General features: G+C 34.4%; 2 protein-coding genes and 1 long non-coding RNA gene across 5 annotated transcripts; 2 read left to right on the top strand and 1 right to left on the bottom strand.

Annotated features, from left to right (window-relative positions):
- The first annotated feature begins 3845 nt into the window (after positions 1–3845).
- Positions 3846–4659, top strand: LOC109169918. The gene is made up of 2 exons (XR_002052299.1): positions 3846–4022; positions 4210–4659. It is a non-coding gene; the product is annotated as an uncharacterized LOC109169918 (long non-coding RNA).
- A 1805-nt stretch (positions 4660–6464) lies between these two features.
- On the top strand, positions 6465–8564 carry LOC109169742 (transcription factor bHLH155-like). Of its 3 annotated transcripts, none has more exons than XM_019318634.1 (8): positions 6465–6612; positions 6716–6860; positions 6964–7017; positions 7120–7251; positions 7344–7452; positions 7568–7606; positions 7713–7769; positions 7850–8564. In XM_019318634.1, the coding sequence occupies exons 1-8, from the start codon at positions 6480–6482 to the stop codon at positions 8387–8389; spliced, it is 1209 nt and encodes a 402-aa protein (XP_019174179.1). In that variant the 5' UTR covers positions 6465–6479; the 3' UTR covers positions 8390–8564. The 3 variants fall into 3 exon arrangements, with proteins under 3 accessions (XP_019174179.1, XP_019174178.1, XP_019174180.1); XM_019318633.1 differs by having other exon boundaries at positions 7565–7606; XM_019318635.1 differs by lacking the exon at positions 6465–6612 and having other exon boundaries at positions 6676–6860; positions 7565–7606.
- A 1395-nt stretch (positions 8565–9959) lies between these two features.
- Positions 9960–12389, bottom strand: LOC109170505 (low-temperature-induced cysteine proteinase-like). Its single transcript, XM_019319651.1, has 5 exons — positions 11878–12389; positions 11065–11300; positions 10845–10985; positions 10313–10762; positions 9960–10225 (listed from the first exon to the last, which is right to left on the bottom strand). Exons 1-5 carry the CDS (start codon positions 12347–12349, stop codon positions 10112–10114), a joined length of 1413 nt encoding a protein of 470 aa, XP_019175196.1. The 5' UTR covers positions 12350–12389; the 3' UTR covers positions 9960–10111.
- Between the last annotated feature and the right edge of the window lie 8712 nt (positions 12390–21101).

The following is a 21101-nucleotide window of genomic DNA, read 5'->3' as shown; positions in this document are numbered from 1 at the left end:
TGTACATTCATACTTCCATAACTGTACATTCATAATTCAATAACTGTAAATTCATAATTTTCGAAACTCTATATTCACAATTTTAGAGCTCTATGTTCATAATTTTATCACTATATGTTCATAATTGTAAGTTCATAATGTCAGGGCTCTGTGTTCATAATTTCATAACTATACATTCATAATTCCACTATATGTTCACAATTTTAGAGCTCTATGTTCATAATTTTATCTCTATATGTTCATAATTGTAAATTCATAATGTCAGAGCTCTATGTTCATAATTCCATAACTGTAGATTCATAATTTTATAACTGTACATTCATAATTCCACAAACGAATAACGCCATTAACGGCAAGACAAAATCTTTTTTTTTTTTAACTGGAATGCCGTCGTTTTCCCTGAAAGCGACGTCGTTTTGGACTCGTGTCCACAATGCATTGTGGACACGAGTCCACAGCATAATTTGCCGAGTCCTTCAAGCCAATCATTATATTTCTGAGCAAATTATTGTGTATACTTGGGTCCACCTTGCAAGGTAGACTCGGGGTACAAAGATACACAATTTACAATTTTACATACTAAATATTCACAATTTACGTTTAAAAAATTCATAATTTATAATGACTCTGTATTGTATTCACAAATTCTCAAAATGTAAAAACACAATTTATATTAATAGTTCACAATTTCAATATTAAAAATATACAATTTAAAACTATAATTCACCTTGAAAGGTGAACCCGAGTCTACAGAATAATTAGCGTATATCATGTATAATTGAATTAACTCTCAGGTCGTCGCTCTAGTGTGTTTGGCTCTTCTTCTAAGCACCTTTGGAAAGGTAAAGAATGTGAAAATCCGATAATTAACTCTGAGAAGAGAATTTCTTCATTTGTTCTCGTTAGAGTTTTTCCTTTTTCACAATTTGAATTTATTGGTGAAATTTTCATTTTTAATATGCTTGATAGGATATATACTCCGGATCCGTGTTCTCACTATATATATATATTACATTGTTAGTATAAGTATTAAAAAACAGATTATGTAAACAAAAGATTTGTTAGACAAGGTGGTAAAAAACATGTTTTGGTTTAAAATTGGCCTGAGTTTGAATCCTTGCATAAAACACAATGCAATGGCAATTTTCTTCAAATTCTTGCTTCAACACTGTTTATTTTTGGCATACATATATATAACTTTCTTTTATATTAATAATGAGATATATAACTTTTTTTAATATTAATAATGGAATGTGTAATTTATAATGTGTTTTATATTCGAATTATTTTATCAAATTAATTATGTTTCATATTTTCTTCAAATTCTTGCTTCAACACTGTTTATTTTTGGCATACATATATATATATAACTTTCTTTTATATTAATAATGAGATATATAACCTTTTTTTAATATTAATAATGGAATGTGTAATTTATAATGTGTTTTATATTCGAATTATTTTTTTTTTTGGATCTAAGGGAAGGGGGACACCCAAGGTTATATTCGAATTATTTTATCAAATTAATTATGTTTCATATTTTGTTATAAATATTTTTATAAAGTTTTGATATGTTTTATAAAGTGTTTCATTTTTTTTTTCGAACTTTTTCTTTTATTTTAATTTTTTGCCCACACTAAAAGAAATTTCTGAGTCCACCATTGATTCCACCCACCATTCAAAGTCGGAGCCAAGCTCCTCTCTTCTCACCGCGCTTCTAAATCGCAGCAACGTCGAAGGCAACATCAGGTCCTTGGTGTCATTTCTTGTGTGTTTCTCCCTGTTTTTCGTACAGAAAACACAAGTTAAAGGTGGGGGTAAAGATAATAGTGAGGAAATAGTAATAGCATAGCATAAATTAAAAAGACAAAAGCAAGTGAAGGTGGCTTTGAAAATGGGAATAGGCATAAATGAAGTGATGCATGCATTTTAATTGCTGGTGAGTGGCGGTGGACTTTAAAAGCAAAGAAAATAAAGACATTAGATTTTGCATGCATTTTGCTTAGTTGTGGCTGGCGGTGGAATTTCAAGATCAAGACAGGGGATTGGGGGAAGGAAAGAGAATGTTGCTATTGGCTGCATGCGTAAGAGTGAGTAATCTGCGGATCTATAATTTTAGGAATTTTTTGTTATGAGATTATGAATTTAAAGTTATGTAATTATAAATTTTTTATACAATTATAATCTCATAACAGATCAAAAATTCATAATTTTGACCGTTAGGTTGGCCTTGCCACTACTGGCCCAGTTAGCCTGAGATCATATCTTGACTTTAAAACCTACGGGTTAGGCAATTGAGTCCGCGAGGTCGGACTTCCGACCCAATTCAAAACCAATCTGGTGATTGGTATCGCTTGATCACACCCAAAATCCGATCGCTCGATTGGTAGCGTATAATTCCTCTATCGCGTTAGAGGTCCGATCCCTTGATCGGTATGTATGGAGTATTATTAACACCGAACTTAATAATATAATTAAATATATCATATATAATTATATTGAATATTATTACCATCGATCCTGATAGAAACCGCAATCATACTTGGAATATTTTCATACGAAAATCAGTTTGTTTGTGTTTCCCCTTTGTCATGTTTCTCTCGTTTCAAAGGTATTGGAAAATGGTGGTTGTGATTTCCAGATGTCCTTTTGAATGGTATTAGAAAGAGTAAAGAAGATGAAAAAGACGAAGATGGCGGTGAGTTGTGTAATCGTGATTAGGATGCGTTGGTGTTGGCATTGCGAATTAAGATGCATGAACATGGCCGCTGTTTTAAAAGTGTGCGTGCCTTGGGAATTTTAATTTATTCTTTAATTAATTATGGGTTCACGTTGTTAAAAACACTAACACCTATTTAATTCGCTGAAAAATATTTGAATGAAAATGAAATTTTAGAAAAATAGATTCTATTGTGGTTAGTGAAAAAAACGAAATAGGAACGTTATTTAGACTTAATTTGGAGGTTGATGAGATTAGAGTAGTTAGAATAGTAGTGAAGTGGTACGAAGTGATTTTTTCAAATGAGAAATTAGAGTCAGTAGTACTAAAAAGAAAATAAAATTATTAGAATAGTACCCTTTGTACACGAGAAAGAGTTTATAAGTTCCTCACTAATATTTGTATTACAAAATAATCATTTAAAATGTCATTTCACCAACAAAAAGTGGTGAGTTGTCCCAATCGCTATCTTAAATGCACAATTTCTTAGGTAGTTTTGGATTAAGGGCCTTGCAACCCATTGGATTAAGGGTCTCGCAACCCGCCCCTACCAAAACGACGTTGTTTTGTTAAGTTGTTAAAAAAATTCTCTATTTCGAATGCATATAAACTCATAACAGAATACACATAAACTCATAACAGAATACACATAATCTAACATAATACATAATACACATAAACTCTTAACATAATACACATAAACTCTTAATTGAATACACATAAACTCACACCGTATACATAAACTTTTAACTGAATACACATAATTGGGTTTGGTTAACATAATACACATAAACTCATCACACAATACACGTAGACTTTTAACTAAATACACATAATGAGATTTGGTATATTTGAACGAACGAAAAAGAAACACACGTGTTTTGTGCCTGAGCGCACATTGCTATGTGCGCCGTGGTGCACGATATAAATTGTCCATGACATGTTCATGAATTGATATACTATTAAAAATAAACTTTGAATCTTTTCATTATATTAAAAATGAAATTTGCCTTTTTAGCCCAATGGATCACTTTAGTATTAAAATTGCAGGCCCAAATTTCACTGGACTCTCAGACTTCAAATCGCGATTCACAACCGTCGCCAACTACCATTAACAATGAGAACACCAGTTTCAACTGATCTTTCCTTGGCGCAAAAATCCCAAACCTATAAAAAAAAAAAATGAAAATTAAAAGGCAAGTATGAAAGTCTTCGTCGGCCGAATGCGGCGTCCGCCGTGCCGCAGGGCTCCGACGAGTTCCGCTCCTTCTTTCGCCGTCTCCCTGAGTTTGAATTCTGGTTCGTATTCCCATTCGTAGACTCTTTCTAATTGAAGATCCATAGATGTAGTTATGTTTACGTAAAAATACTCGTAACATTAGGGGAATCAAATAAATATTTGCAATTCTAGTAGTGCCTGTATATGTATACTGCGATCTCGATTGTGGAATTGGATAATTGAGACTCTACATGATGGATTTAAACTTTAGGTAATGATAGAAGCTCAATTGGCATTGTCAGGGATAGGAACATTACTGATGGCTGGATAGATTGATGTAAAGAAGTCATGGATTTTGGTGCAGTGAGAGCAACTTCAATTGATGTGCAAGTGCAGGCAGAAGATGAGATTATTGGTGTATTAAGCCAGTCAATGGTGAGAATGTGAATTTCTTTTAGGGAGGAGATTTTGTTAGAAAGTTGTGTTAGGAGAGTGAAGCTTTACTAGGAAGAGCTCAAGTAAATATGTATGGAATTCATTTACTTATCAAAAGAAGGATCTGTAATTCTTCGTTGAAATTTCACATCCAGAATATCAGCCTTTCATCGTTGAAATTTCATTGTTGATGGAAGATATATCTTCTCAGTGTCTTGATAATTATTGCTCAGCTCCTCGAACCGTGCAGAGTTATCAATCTTTTTATGTGGTTCTATATGCAGCTTATCTCCCTACGGGGATTTAGTTTTCCTTTTTGTGAATTGCCATGAAGGAATATGCATTATTTGAAGAGCACAAAAAGACGTCCATTATTGTGACACTATCTTGAAAGATAAGGGAAGGTATCAAGGTAGGGTAAGTATCACTGGGGGATTTGGAAAATCTATACAGATAATTGTCCTTTTTAGGTGTTGAATGCCCTTTTGCCTTCAGCTTATAGCTGTTTGGTGCCCTACCATGCCTGGTACACTCACTGGCTTAAACTCTGCACACGCGCACACACTTATAGCTTCTTCAACTTGTGTTAACTAAGCTGGTTTGGGTCGCATCACCTTGTGATTTGTATTCTGGTTTTTTGGATTAATGCCGGCCTGATGCACTGCACCTTGAAGTCGTATGATCTTAGTCTTTTGCAATGATACTGTTATATGAATGGTTTGGTTTAACAGGTGAGTGAATGGGGTCACTTTCAACCACAGCCATTATGGATGCAGTGCACTCGCTCGTAAAAAGATTGGTGGAGGACCACCATTGTCCATTTATTGATCTGGTGTGAGTGGCCAGACTCTCCCAACCTCACAAGTACGCACCAGCATTGGAATCTTGACCTCTTTTTTCTCAGTTCAGCCAATTTGTCTAAGCAAGAAGACAATGTTACATCAGTAGATGAACTGCTAAACACACTCTTTAGACAAATTGTGGGTATCTATCTATCTGTCTATAACTCTATATCAGCATATTAATTGAGATGTCTTGCAGCTTCTATAAATCTGTAATGGTAACTGTTAAAAATTGCTGCTTTATCTGTTTGATGGCTACAGAAACTTATGAAAATGTTGACCCTGTTGGGAGGGGAATGTGTGTTGATGTAGTGATGGCCATTAAGGGGTTGTAAGGTAGGAAATGTTTGGGGCTAACAAGTAGGGACTATGGACAATGTTTCAAATCAATATAAGGCTATTTTCATGCATTTTGCCAAGTGATAAAACCGATTAGTCTTGGAGGACCACTTCAACCACAGACAAGCCGTTGTCTTGATGCCCCATCTTCTGTAGGCATCTTCCATTCTGAGCTCTTTTAATAACAAATCTCAAATATTTTGAGGTTGCATTGGTACCAGGATATTTATATATATAATATTATATATATATCTTGTTAGTTACCCATTTTTGGGTTGGCAAGATTGCGTTTAATATGCCTCGAAAGGGGTGGTTGAGTGGGTAAAGTACGACTCTCGTATCTAAAACTCTAAAAGTCACGAGTTTGATCATGGCCAACACTTTATCCATTGAACCACTTGTGTAGTTTGGACAGGAGTTGGGTTTTGCTACACCATGTCTAATTTGTAAGAATTTTGAGGCTGAAACCCTTAATTATAAACTTGAAAATTACTAAAACGAATTTAATAATGTTATGTTGTATAATATTTTGCAAAGTGATTATGTATAAATTATTATCAATTTTGTACGACTTAAACTTATTAATTTTCTATACCATAACCTATACTCTGTAAGCTATACGTACCCTACTAGCTAACAAAATACTCCACATACATAAGCCAACTTCTTCTACCTTCATCTAAAGATGACATGACACGTTAGCACACATATAGAATAAAAAATGTTAATTCATATTTTACTTTCTTAGACTTTGTATTAAGTGGAAGACCGATATCTTCAACATGGTACAGATTTTCTAACCGAGTAGTTGCATTAGTACCCACTTATCTAATAATCACTGTTAAATATCATGTGATCGGGATTAGTATAGTTGGAAAATTTAACTGTGGAAAGGTCGGCCCATCATTTATTTTCTTCACGCTCTATGCTTGTGCTTGGTTTAATAATAATAGAAGCACAGAGGGTGATTAGTGGGAATGGAGTAAAAGTGGTGGCGGTCCTGCAATTCTCACTGGAGTGTGCATTTCACTCACGTTCCCCACGCGTGGGATTGCCATTCTTGTACCCTTTTGATTTTAATTGTGATTGGAAGAGAGCCATATTTAACATGACATTATGTGCTCTACATAGTCTCTCTCTAAAGACTGCATCTTTTGGATATGGAAGGTGGACTTCCCATGCTCAACTGTCTCTTGCAGCACACTCTCAGAAGCCTCTGTACATGCTCAGATTCTTCTTCCCCTTCCCCAAAATGGGTTTACGCTGTTTTCTGGAGAATCCTCCCCAGAATTTACCCTCCTCCAAAGTAAGCAATTCTGCTGCAGAACAGGAAAGGGTCAAATTAAAAGAAAACATGGTTTCTTGGTTTCTTAACATGGTGGCATTTCTTTCGTTGTTTTAATTTGCAGGTGGGATCATGGAGGAAGCCTGCTTGATCGCGCGAAAGGGAATAAAAGGAATTGGTAATTACACTTTGCAGGAGTAATGAGCATCTTGAGTTGTTGAGTTCTTTCCTGGTAATATACTGATGGTGATGGGAATTGGCATTTTGGTTTTTACTTCAGGATTCTTGTCTGGGAAGATGGTTTCTGTGATTTCTGTGAATGTGAACGGGCCGGGAGTGGATATGTGAAGGGAAGGTTTGGTGCTGATATCTTTTTCAAAATGTCTCATGAAGTCTACAATTTTGGTGAAGGGTGAGGCTCCATTTCCAGCTTCCTTTCTTGACTTTAGTTTGGCAGGGGGAAATGTTGATGATGATATTGTGAATTTTTCTTCTTTTTTCCAGATTGGTAGGTAAAGTTGCAGCTGATAACAGTCACAAATGGGTGTTCAGAGACAGCCAAACTGAGACTGATCCTTCCTTCATCTCTTCCTGGAATGTATCACTTGATCCTGTAAGCAATTAAAATCCCAGTTTTCTCGAAAAGAAACCATGCAAGAATCAGTTCCTCACCATTCTTATTTCCCCCAAATTCATCTTTTTGTTTCATTGTTTTAACATCTCAGCAGCCAAGAGCATGGGAGGTTCAGTTCAACTCAGGCATTCAGGCCAGTGGAGATTTATTCAGTATTAATAATTTTTTTTTTTTTTTTTTTTTTTATTTCATTCTAAAGATTACCAATTTAGAAAGTTTGTTTTACTTATGTTTGACAGACAATTGCAATCATATCTGTGAGGGAAGGCATCATTCAACTTGGCTCATTCTCTAAGGTCTCTCTCTCTCTATGTTCCTCATCTTCTCCAATCAACTTTTCTTCTTTTCTGTGACACCATTTTTGACTGTTCCACAGGTTGCAGAAGACCTTAATATGGTAATAAACATTCAGAGGAAATTCAGTTATCTGCAGAGCATTCCAGGCATCTATGCAATACAAAGGCCATACTTGCCCCTCCAACATCCATACACATACAAGCCAAACACCCCCTCTGAAGCCTGCAAATCTGGGTATGAAACAGAAGACAAAAGGCTGCTTAATACCCCTTCAAAAAGATCAAATCTTGAAGAACTAAACGACTCGCCGGTTAAGTCAATGAACTTAGGCTATAACACCCCACAAAATGCTCTTCCTTTGTGGTCCATTCCCCCCCTTTTCCCCTCCCTGCCTTGCAGCCTTGGAGCCCTTTTATCAAAGTCATCATCCTACGTCTTCGACACGAATTTGACACCTCCAACCCAACCCAATGGACACGGGGAATCATCATCCTCGAGAGACAACCAATTCCCTGACATGAAGATGGAGGCTAAAGACGAACACGACTCGTTCCTTCTGAACCGGAGTTTGGAGGGTGGAAGGCAACAACACCACCACCACCCACCAAATCCTCAATAATTAATGTTAATATAACATTAGAAGAGTTGTCTTCACTTGTTAGATTGCATGATTTCCAAGTACGTAGCCTTTTGTTGCCTTGTTGGTTGGTGGCTTAACCTGTTAATAAAGTACTGTAATTTGCTTACATGCATGAAAGCGACCCACAACCTTCTATAATCCTTTATTTCTTCAATTCTTGATTCCTCCTTCCAGAATTTCATGAAACCATGTCAGCACATTCTTGATTCGTGCCATAATTGATGGAGATAACAGCGCAACAACTGATTACCACCTGAAAACAACGTTAATTAAAACGCTGTTAAGCACAACCTATATCTTAAACTTTCTCTTGACGTAGTTGCTGTACGTACGTGAAAAGTACATTAAAAACAAATTTTGTGCATATGGTGTTAGTCTCCATAGCAATCCATTTGCTCAGAAAAATAATTGTCCTTGGGAGAGAATTCCAACCAGTTGGCACCAGTGTCGTATTCAAGACTTTAGTACACACTACACATTATAACACATCACATCATCGTTTAGATCAGCCCGGGGTTGATCTCTTGCCTACTTGCTTCCCACTTTTTTTGGGCTTCTTTTTATACCCTTGTTTTAGTTAGTCTTTTGCCTTATTGTGGCACAAATAACCCAACTCCAATAATGCTAGAGGTGGGGTTCGGATTATTGAGCATAAAATCATTAATGTGCAATCCAACTATCAGCTTAGGTTTTTAGTTGAGATGGAGCACATGTTTCAATTAGGTATCAGAGTTAGCGCCACCCGATAAAAAAAGAGACTACGACATGAAGTCTGACTGAAGTTAGGTGATTAACCACTAAAAAAATGGTAAACATGGAGGTTGTGTGTTCGAGCTTCAGTGGATGCGCTATTGACTTTTTGTGCTTCAATCGGTTGAGAAAGTAGTTATGAACAAAATACCGCATTGTAATAGAGTTAATAGTATTAAAAAAAAAAAACTAAATTAACTGTTGCATTGAACCTGAAGGAAGTGTAAATTTTCTTGGAGGTTATATTATGGGAAAACAAAGAAGGGGCAGCAATGATAAATGAGCTAAAGATCAAGTTGTTGAACAGAGACAGCGGAAACCTCATCCGACAGAACGGATGGTCCATAGGCTCAAGGTTGTCTGATATTTATTTTCTGGGGAATTTGAATTTGATGTTTAAATGAGTTGTGATGTGTATTACAGGGCATAAGAGGAGGGCCCTTACTCCTTAGCTTAGAAGGATGTGACTTTATTTGCTGCTATGAAATATCAATTCTTGGACAGTTAATGCCAACCTTAACAATTTCCAACATAAAAAAGCATAGCCAGTTGGCTATAATAAATCTCTCATCTTTTTCATTTTCTTTTTTTCCCTCACGAGAAAGCCCGCAACCCCTATTTGAAGATGTCTCTGAGTGAATTTGTACTGTGATCTTAGCCGAACCAATTTAAGTTATTCATAGTTGGCTGGTTCAAACTAAGAATGCTAATAGATAACTTTTACAAAGAATTGAATTTGAAACTGTGTAATTATAAAGTCAACCGACCAATTCAGCTGGGATTGCTCTTTTTTTTGGAGGGGGATCACATAAAATTAATCACAATAAGCATATTATGAAAGAAAAATATTGTCAATATCACAATAGTAGAAACAAGCAGTAAAAAAGACTGCAGAAAAATATAATGCACACTTTTCCTTCCCCACACCACTGCTTTCAAACTGGAATATAATCAATTCTCAAGAACTGATGCTTTGATGCTTTTCTTTCCCTTATCACTAAAAGCACCAATTGGTTGAGCACGGATGCGCTTCATCGCCTTCACTCCAAGCGGGTTATTCTTGCTCTGCATCGTCAAATATGTTACACACATTAATAAATAACGACACTACACATTTATGTTTATATATATTATATGCTGAACGTGACCTACCATTAAGCAGGTGCCTTGCCTAACGTTACAAACCGGGTAGTCATGAGGGCAGCAACTGAAATGGTCATCACAGCAGATTGCATTTTCAAGAGGGCAACACCCCCATGCAAAACAGAAGTCTCCTACTAGGAAAACACAGCAGCAGGTGTTGCTTGCCGGGCACTCGTCGTATTTGTCACACACGGTGGGGGGCTTAACCGGAGACGGAGGAGTTGGAGGAGGGCGGGGAGGATTCCCACCTTTCTTGATAGGGTAAGATGGCTCGATGGCAATGCCACACAAACCGGCTTCCGTGTTCACATTACGGTGCATCCTCACATAGCCCTTCTCTCCCCAGTGTGAGCCCCATGAGTTCTTTACAATCCAATAGTCCAAACCGTTTTCTGTGCCGTACCCAACAACAGTCACGCCGTGGTCCAAATTAGTGCCGCACATTCCAGTGAATACTCCCTGGAAATGCATACACAAATATCATCTATGTTCTGAGAACATAAATTGAGAAAATTAAAGATAGAATTGAATAGGATGTTACTGATTCATAGAACTGGAAAGCCATGCCGGCAGCTTCAATGGCAACGCTAATGGGCTGATTTGCCGCAGCCTTCTGCAGCGCTTTCTCGTCATTTCCAGGAACATCCTCGTAGCTATCAATGGAAACAGCCTTGACAGATTTCTGCAGAGACAAATTGCACAAAAAAAATCAGTCTTTTTTGAGTAATTAGGGAACCTGTGATAAATTGTTGAATACTGACTTTCAATTGGTTGCAGGTGCCATCCTTGGCGGTGTATGGGTAATCTTGCTCGGTGTCAATGCCTCCATTCTTGATTATGAACTCAAAAGCATAGTCCATTAGACCGCCATTGCAGCCTTTATTATATGATGTATCGCAATCCACCAGCTCCTGCTCTGATAACGAGATCAACTCCCCACTCACAATCTGGTTTATACCTTCCACGGCCGCCACCGCTGAGAATGCCCAGCACCCCCCTGTTTCATTAATCCACTCATTAAATTTAGGCAAATTATGCTGTGGAACCATGTCCACTTTCAGAGTTCCAAAACTGTTCATAATTGTATAGCATTTTATAATTATGAACATAAAGTTCTGTAATTGTGAATATAAAATTCAATAATTGTTAATATGAAGTTCAAAATTTATAAACATAGAGTTCTGCAGTTGTGAATATAGAGTTCAGTAATTGTGAATATGAAGTTCAAAAATTATGAACATAAAGTTTTATAATTATGAATATAGAGTTAGTAATTATGAACATAGAACCTAGAATCCTAAACCAAAACATATATATGCGGTTGTTAGCAAACCAACCAAGTTGGTTGGGTTGATAGCTTAGTCACCATAAAGTTTTACGGTCAATTCTTAGTGAAAGCCTATTGAACTTTATGGTATAGATAATAGACTGATTTATTTACCTAATACACACTCTTAGAAAAGGTGTTTGTCCAAAGAAAACTAGTTTATTAATTTTAGAAAAGTGGGCATTGTTTTAATAATGTTGTGTGCTAAAAAGAGCTGTGATTTTTAGAGCTGAGGGATTAATATTACCACAGCCCCCTTGATCTTTGACCTCAGTGACGGCGCCTTTAGTCCTCCAGTCGACGGAGCCCGGCAAGCTTTCGCCGGCTTTGGGAGCATACCGGTCGCTTTTCTTGTGTGAGAGTCTCCGGCGAGCATGATCGTAGGTTTTGGTGCCGAGATAAGCAGACCGGTACTCGTGGTTGGTAAGATCGGCGAAGCGGTTCAACCCAAGCTTATAGGTCCGATTTCCAATACTGTTTTGCTCGTCGATGAACCTAAGATTATCCTTAAATATTCCGAACCGCTCCTCCTTTTCTCCGACACCGCTGTACTCTTTTCCGTGCTTAACCAGCCACGACTCGTACAAAGCCATGACCTCTTCGTCGGCCCTGCCCTGCCCTCTCGCCGGATGTCGGTTGTCGTAGGTTATGATCGACATGTCCGCCGCCAAGGAAACGACGGCGAACACAAACATTAAAAGAATCGAAAGATTTGCCATGACGGATCAGAGGAGAAAAATGTAGAACGGGTGAAGTGGCAGCGTAAACTAAATAAGACGATGGCATTAGCTTGTAGGATTAGAAATGGGATGGGACAGCGACAATTATAATTAAATTATTAACATCAACCAAATAGATGCCCGTTTAAATGACAATATTCATCCACAAATCATAGTACGTACTGCTTTAGTGTTTTATGATTAACAAAACATGCACGCAGTTACGCAGAAACAAAAGGACGCTGCATGAATATTTTAATGCGGTATTGTCCTCCGGATTAACAAATCAGCTTTGTTATTTTAGCAAAGGAAGGAAGTAAACCATTACTTGTAGCATATCAGCTTAAACTAAAAGGACATATAAGTAGCTCCGAGGGAAGTCGAATTGCCTTGTAATTCTAGACAAAATATTATAAGGGAATAAATCAACTTAAATTGTTCATAACAGACCGTTGAAACTAAGAAGACTACCAGACATCTCTCACCTAGAGTTAAACTCAAACTTTGAATCTGGTGGTTATCAAATTAACTGTTCAACAACTTGAAACATGGAAGGTTATCAAATTAACTGGTTGACCAACTTGGTTGGATTTGTTCCTGATTTTTTCTAAATCGATTAGAGTCGGCGAGAATAGTTATAAATATAGGAAGTGTAGTATTTTTTGATGATATGGTATACGAAATTGAATTTTAAAAATGCATTAAAATGTACTGTTACCAACCCGAATTGATTTATGAATTATGAGTGATCTACAGGCCAGTTACGTTCCTTACTTCCTTATTTCTCCGTACTATTTTTATTTCGTTTTTGGTAAGGTGATAAGGGATTGATGAAGGCTGAAAGTTAAGCATAGATATTCTACAGAGTTAATACCCAAAATTGTCCTCGACTATAGTGATTTTTCTTAATTTCGTCCTAAACGACTTTGGTGACCTAATATCGTCCCAGACTTTTGAGTTTCGCTCAATTTAGTCCTTCATTTGTTATTTCGTCAAATTGGCGTTAAATAAAGGGACAATTCAGTAATGTTAATATTGATCTCTCTTTACTTTCAACTTGTGAAGTGCGAAATTCCTCTTTCTTGTACGAATTACACCCAGAATTACTCCCGGACCTGCAAATCAAATTTTATATTCGCAGTTTTATGAGTAATTCTGGGAGTAATTCGTAAAAAAAAAAGGATTTCGCAGTTCACATGTCTATGAGTAAAGAGATGTCAATATTAAAATTACTGAATTGTCTATTTATTTAACACCAAATGGACAGAATTACAAATGTGGAACTAAATTGAGCAAAATCACAAAAGTCTGGGACTAAATTGAGCGAAACACAAAAGTCTGGGACGATATTAGGTCACCAAAGTCGTTTAGGACGAAATTGAGAAAAACCACTATAGTCGAGGACGATTTTGGGTATTAACTCATATTCTACACTAAGATGTAAAATCAATTGCTCCGTACATATTTGATAGTCTCAAAATGATTAGTCATGTCTTGGCAAATTTTCCTATGGAACATGAATACAATGTACCTTTTTAATACACTAAAAATATATTATTTTCAGTACTCAAATAATTTACTTTTTATTTATGTTTCACACAGCTGTGTGGATCATGGTCCATGGAATAATGATTGTCAGCCTATTGATCAAACTATTCTTTTGATAATCACAAAATTCAAATTTTGATTTTCTATGAGAGCGGCTCATTATACTTCTTAGTTTGAACTGTAATTATTGTATTAGGATATCACGAATTTAATTCTTACTAATATCCCTTTGATTGAGCTCATAACATATAACTCTTAAATGTAATAAATATTAGTACTAATTGATACCTTAAATTTTTGTTGAACTTTTAGATTTATTTGTTTAGTGGGATAAGAGTGATTTTTCAAGATTCACGTGAATATATGAGCAATTTACGCCTTGTTGGGGCATTTTCTGGGCATGTATATATGCACATATAGGAATTCGTCTCATATATAGCCCAACAAAACTAAATCAAAATAACATCCAATGGGCCAATGGGTGGGTTTGCTGTTAGAACCACATCAATCATGGGATTCCTCTGTCATTCACTTTTTTTTTTTTTTCCAAAAAAAAAACATAAATTAATTAAGATAAAAATTAAGAGCATTACAAAGAAATGAAGTTGGGGAAAACTACTTCTTACACAGTCATGGAAGCAGAATTCCGAGCAAGTAATGAGTAACCTAATTTGCTCTCCTTCTTCATCTTACCGGACGTTTAGTCGGAAAGAAGGAATTAAAAGAGAAAGAAATTATAATTCTGTAAGAAAAGATAAAGGTGAGAATAAAGTATGAATAATTCAAATTACAATTTTTAGTAGGTAGAAATATAATAATAATAATAATAATAATAATAATAATAATTAAGGGTACGTAGTGTTATAATTTCATCTTTTTTTTTTTCCCTTTCGATTCACTACTGAATTTGAATTCATAGGGAGAGTTCAATGATTTTCATTTTCACGCAATTATTATCTCTAGTTAAACAATATAATTATACTCACTACACAGAATTAAGCTCTAGTTGAATTATAATTACAGCCTACCAAATTAAAGAGGTTCTAATGCCCATTCAGTGTATGTCTGTAACATTCTTCAATTCAATTCCCATTGTTCTTTGTTGTCTTCCCACCTCAAAAAACATGAATCATTAGTTCTGGAAAAAATATTCAACAGTGAGCAGCATGGGTTATTGTTTCATGAGAATCCCGCAGCGCACATGCATTTGGTAAATTAGCTATTGTTTGGTATAATTTTATTTTTCAAAAAATTAATTGAAAAAGTTATTTTAAGTAATTTTTTAAATTTTAACATTTTGAAGTTACAAAAAATTAATTAACTAAACATTTATATTAATTTAATCCCAAATAAAACAGCCAATAGTGGTTAAACAAGTTAAAATTAACTGATAAGCTAACTATTTTACCAAACATGGTCATAAGATAATATAAAATACGGAGTATTTACCTATGTTTTGAGTTTGTATCCGTTGTCTAGCACGTACGGAGGTTTGAATTTAAACTTTGATACAAATTAAAATTGAATTATATATAGATTAGATTTTGTCGATAATTAGACAATATATTTATATTTAATAGCAAAGGATCTTGAGGTCTAGTATTTTAGTGGCATCAAGCTGCTCCCTTATATGGAGGTTGTAGGTTTGAATCTCAGTGGAGATGGTACTGATTTTTTGTGCTTCAATAGGAGTAGTATTAAAAAAAAAATAAAAAATTAATTGGATCTTTGTCTATTTTATACTAACAAATAAAATGTTTGTTACTTACAAGGAAAACGTAATATTTCATAGGACAATGTAATACTTTACAGTTTGATGTAAAAGTATTACGGAGTACTTTTTCATCAAAAGTATTATATTTTTCTTTATAAGTAGTATAAATATACATTTTTCATATAGATCCAATCTGACCCGTCTCATGGATAACGATCTCACACAAGTGTGACTCTATATGATTTAATTAATAACAAATTGATTTTTATGGGTTCCGTGGATGGTGTTAATGTATAATTATTATCCATCACCAAAAAAATAAATAAATTGTATAGTTATCTAATATAAGAGTATAGTGCATTTTTTAGCATTTAAAGAAAAAGAGGTACGTGGATGCTGCCTATAACATAGTTCCACAAAACATGCATGATCATTATATGGTTTGACCAATTATAAAACTTGTCGTGAGAGAGATTAAAGCATTGGGTGGTTTCATGTTTTCCGCGTACATATATGATAGATTGAATTACATTGCTTGTGGCAAAGAATGATCATATGTGGTCAAACAAGGTGCCAAAACACTATACATAATCCAAAACCCTTTCGCATCATATAAAGAATATAATAGAGATCGGATTTTTTTCATCACCCAACAACAAAATAAATAAATAGAGATCTCTAAAAAAAAGTATGGTCGAATACTTAAGTGGGTGGAATGTTATTTTTTGTATCAAGAATTGCAAGTTTGATTTTTGTTAACATCTTCTCGATCAAACTTGTCACACGGGATTTTCTTACTGTAATTTATCTTTATTGTGTGGTTTACGCGTGGGCTATTATACACGAATAGACTCATATTTGGTGAAACATGATTATCGTACTGCCAACACTCATTTTTGTCAAACTTATCACACCAGAAGGTCAGCCTACAAGTTCAATTTGCATAATGAGTTCAATTTCTACCAACATTTTATCTTGATTGAACGTATCGTTCAATTTCTGCCAACACTCCCTCTTGGTCGAACTTATCGCATAGGATTTTTCTTGTGCAATTTACCTCGCTCACATGTTTTGTTTGTGGGTTATTACACATAATTATACTTCTTCTATCACATCTACTATTATTAGTCAAATTAATCTTTCTTCCATGCTTGTTTTTAAAATATTTTAAAATTTAATTTTCCATGTTTTTGATAGTATTATTCTTAAAATAGTTTCTAAATATATAAATGTATAAACTAATAAATAATAATAAATTTAATATTATATAAAATGGAATAAAACATAACTTTACTCTTAAGACAAAATAAAACGAATGAGTAATTGTCAAGCATCTTATGCTCAGATGACATGTAGTGAACTCTCCTATATGAGAGATCATGTGATATAAATACTAGAATGAAATAGAGTCAGTAGCAATTAATTATAATATAGCTTTACTCTTTCAATTCGAATGGCATTTTCCATTTGTTCATACATTCATGATTCATGTAGTCGATCGGATAACGTGTGGTTTGATTTCACTCGTCAAGATTCCACACTATACTTTTCAAAGCCCAAATAACCAAGTCAAAAGTTTGTCTCCCGTTTTAATTTCAACTTTTATATTTTTTATCTTTTCTCTTAGTTTTTTTTCCCCGAACAATTTCAAGTAATTTCTAATACTGATCGACTCAAAGTTGACCCAACTAAACATCTTTATACTTTTATATTTTATTAGTTTATATTTCTACAACATTTTTACAACTTTATTGATGGTTAGTATCGTCACAAATTTGTATGTACATAATATAAATAACTTCAATAATTTTATATTCATTACAATTGACAAGGTTATACAATAAATCTGGTATTATTATAACTTGAGAGCCAACCAAATCAAGATATATTCTAGTCTTTAAGCATTGTCGACAAATAGGTCATTTACGTTGTCATTGTTCCATAATCACATCAGCGTCTAACACGTGTCTCATTAATATAAGACATCAACATCACACCACCACAACTTTGGATATGTAGGTGAGAGTTAGGCATGCATGTGCCTCCTTATCTTTGTTGAGAGATTTGATTTCGTAGTTTATCAATACACTTCTGGACATTTATATATAAAGCCTCCCGAGTTCATCTAACATTTTAAAAAGTTATACACTTAAACTCAAATATCATTAATAAATATACTAACATTCTACACCTAATACTAACATAGCATATATATTTAAGTCGATCTAATTATTTCCAACAATCAATATTAACAACAAATATAGATATAGATTATAAGGTTTTCAATTTGATTCACCATGTAAACTATTTATTGGTAAATCTTCTATAGACAAACTAAATTATTTTATCTCATTTGTAGTCTTTTACTAGTTAAGTTCGTAACATAAATTTTATTTAAAATACACTTTTAAACAGCAGTTGCAAATTTTGCCATAAATCTAATTAAGTTATCAATAATCAATATAACAACAAATATAAATTGTCATTCAAATTTATGGAATTTTGGTTTGACTTTCTCAATATACTACAAAAGATGATTCGAGTCAAGTGCCTATTAAAAAAATGATAAAAATGAAACGGTGGGATTCTTAATATTCACTAATTTTGATTGTTAATTCATTAGTGCATTCACACATCGATGAAAACGATGAAGATAGGGATGTGAAGTAGACTTGTAAATGAGGAAAAGTATCTTCAATCAATTAGCCCACAAAGAACATACCGTCATTACAAATTGGAAGCAATAGTGTTTAAAGGTGTGAAAAGGAAACCTCCATCCCTTTAATCATTATGATTTATTGGGACTCAAAATACAATTCATTTATACATATAGAATCTTTCTAATTTGATTTTACACGTATTTTTATTGACAGGGAAAAATGAGAATACGATGAAAAAAAAGTCAAAAAACAATGTCACACTCCTCAAGGAAACGAATGGAACGATGAAAAGAAAAGAATCCCATGTGAGTTGTAACCTTTCCACTTTCAACTTGCCCACAGTGCATCCGGTTTCCGGTAAATATGACGTCCACGTAGGCCCAGTCTATTCCCTTGGCCTTCCGCGTTTAAGCGTTCAAACACCAGAAAACAGCGTAATTACTTGTTTCAAAATGTTGAATCTCTAATTCCAGAGACATGTGTCACACTACCACACAAATTTTGAATATTAATCTCTTGTTCCAAATACTATTTATTGAACTGGTGAGTTAAGTTTGTGCAGATAACTAATGTTCAATTTGTTGAACTTTTCAATGTTCAGTTGATTTACATATACTTAAATGAATATTTACAAAAATTTTAAACACTCTCTAGATTCTCAATCCAAAGACTTAAATAATTAAACGTGTTGATATAAGAGTGGAGAAGTCATTGAATTGGTTCTTAGAACAAATCGATCTAATTACCCATTGCTCGAGTCCTTATCAATTCTGACTTGGATTTTTCACCACCAAATGACCCCGCTAAAAGATAATAAGAGATTAAGAGCATGTATCATCAGTACCAAAGTAATTTTTTCATTGAAATATAATCTTGCTTAGAAGCAACCCCTAACCTTCACTACTATACAATTGGCTTTATCACATATGTCGATGTTGTACTCCTATTAGTAACTCTATAATTGACATATGCATATTATTTGACATGTATATGCACTAGTCTATTATATTGAATATATGGACCGAAAGCGTTATTCGTAGACTAAAACTATGTCCTCGTGTCATCCCGAATGGCTTGGGGCTATATATATATATATATATATATATATATATATATATATATATATATATATATATATATATATATATTGAAAATTATATGGTGCTTTATTAGAAATAAGCCGAAATAATGTCAGGCGGGTAAACATCCCAATACATAGCAGCAGGCTGCTGGTACGTCGAAGTAGCTAGTGCATGAGCTAAATAATTGTCTAATCTAGTACTATAATTAACTGAACAAGACTGAAATATGATCCCGAATGGCTTGGGGCTATATAGTTATTATATAATATTAGAAGTATAGTAATACTAATTCATTGTTTAAGTCCAATCTCTATTAGTATCATTGTTTATGTAGGATACTCAAATTAATAAATATGACAAAAATATAGTTAATTTCAGCGAATGTCCTTTGTCATTGATGATAATTCTAAATTTAGTGTAAGATTATTATTTTTGTTATTTAACACCCCATATTATCATATTTTGACATTTTTGGTCCGTTTGATAACTTTTCTAGTGAAACCCTATTTTAGATAAGAGAATTTTTGTCTCTTCAATTTTAGTTATTTTTAATTATTTTCTCAGTGAGTTAATTCAAGCAAAGGTCCATATGTTTTTGTCATTTATCACCATAAATTATCATATTTTGGACTCTTTTTTTTTTTTAATCATTATTGTGACTTTTTTTCGGTGAAACTCAATTTTAGGAAAGGGCATTTTCTGATGACAAAGAACCTCACGTATTCAGTATCACCATTGATGAAGGACGATTTGGGGTTTGGTTGAAGGAGATGAAGCTAGACAAGAGCCGGGTAAAGGAGATGGTGCAATCCACGGCTGAATAGACACAAATCATGGAAAAAGAAAAAGAAGAAACATGACAAAACAAAAACTGTCGCAAAATGTTGGAAAATACAAGAAAATATTGAAAAGAGAAAATGCCCCTTGCCTAAAATAGGGTTTCACTTGAAAAAGGGTAAATATCGAAAGTGTCCTGTAGACACTTAAATTTTGATAAATATTGATTATTTATCAATATTAGTATATTTGAATATATTTGAAATATTTTGGATAATATTGATATTATCTAATTTGTTAATTAGATAATATCAAAAGAGTTTGAGCTTATCAAAACTCTCTATCCTACAGCTATAAATAGGAGCTCTCATTTCTATGTAATCTCACAGACATCCTAGGAAAAGTGATGTAAACATCTAGAAAAATATTATTCAGGATCACAATAAAAATGTGATACTGAAAGTAGAAGTCTCTCCTCCATAATGATCATGCATATGCCTATTGATCCAAACCTCCATTGAAGATCAAGCCATTTGAACCCAGAGGCCCTTCAAGAAGAACAAGCTATATATACAAGCCCTTCTTTGAAGATCAAGCCACTTGAAACCCGGAGGCCCTTCAATGGTGGAGTGTTCAAGGCACCAATTGAAGAATCAGAGGATATCCAGAGACATGTACCCACACCGCATTGATACTTGATATGTAAACCAGAACTTTGAATTTCTAAATATATATTCAATTTTCTTTGTTTACAAATTGGCACGCCCAGTGGGACAGCTCTGCCTCTCATCTCTTCATAGGCACTTTCAACCGGTATGGGAGCAAACCCCATATGAAATTTGAAATGGAGGAGGCTAAATGATACTCCTTGGCACGAGTTAAAACGGCCTCATATCTTTCAAGGCTCATTGGCACGAGTTGAAACGGCCTTATATCTTTAAGTTGTAGTGTCGAGACTTTCTTGCACTACA

Source organism: Ipomoea nil, unplaced genomic scaffold (genome assembly GCF_001879475.1).
Source record: "Ipomoea nil cultivar Tokyo-kokei standard unplaced genomic scaffold, Asagao_1.1 scaffold3321, whole genome shotgun sequence".
NCBI classification, from domain to species: domain Eukaryota; kingdom Viridiplantae; phylum Streptophyta; class Magnoliopsida; order Solanales; family Convolvulaceae; genus Ipomoea; species Ipomoea nil.
This window is presented reverse-complemented; position numbering and strand designations above follow the sequence as displayed.

What these genes read in the sequence shown, in the direction of transcription:
- LOC109169742 (XM_019318633.1), top strand. Translation starts at nt 6,480, where the DNA reads ATGCTTGTGCTTGGTTTAATAATAATAGAAGCACAGAGGGTGATTAGT. An exon ending in CCCACGCGTGGGATTGCCAT is followed by an intron (nt 6,613 to 6,715) that starts TCTTGTACCCTT and finishes ATCTTTTGGATA; the next exon opens with TGGAAGGTGGACTTCCCATG. An exon ending in GGAATGTATCACTTGATCCT is followed by an intron (nt 7,453 to 7,564) that starts GTAAGCAATTAA and finishes TTAACATCTCAG; the next exon opens with CAGCCAAGAGCATGGGAGGT.
- LOC109170505 (XM_019319651.1), bottom strand. Translation starts at nt 12,349, where the DNA reads ATGGCAAATCTTTCGATTCTTTTAATGTTTGTGTTCGCCGTCGTTTCC. An exon ending in GCACCTGCAACCAATTGAAA is followed by an intron (nt 10,986 to 11,064) that starts GTCAGTATTCAA and finishes TTGTCTCTGCAG; the next exon opens with AAATCTGTCAAGGCTGTTTC. An exon ending in CTTTCCAGTTCTATGAATCA is followed by an intron (nt 10,763 to 10,844) that starts GTAACATCCTAT and finishes ATGCATTTCCAG; the next exon opens with GGAGTATTCACTGGAATGTG.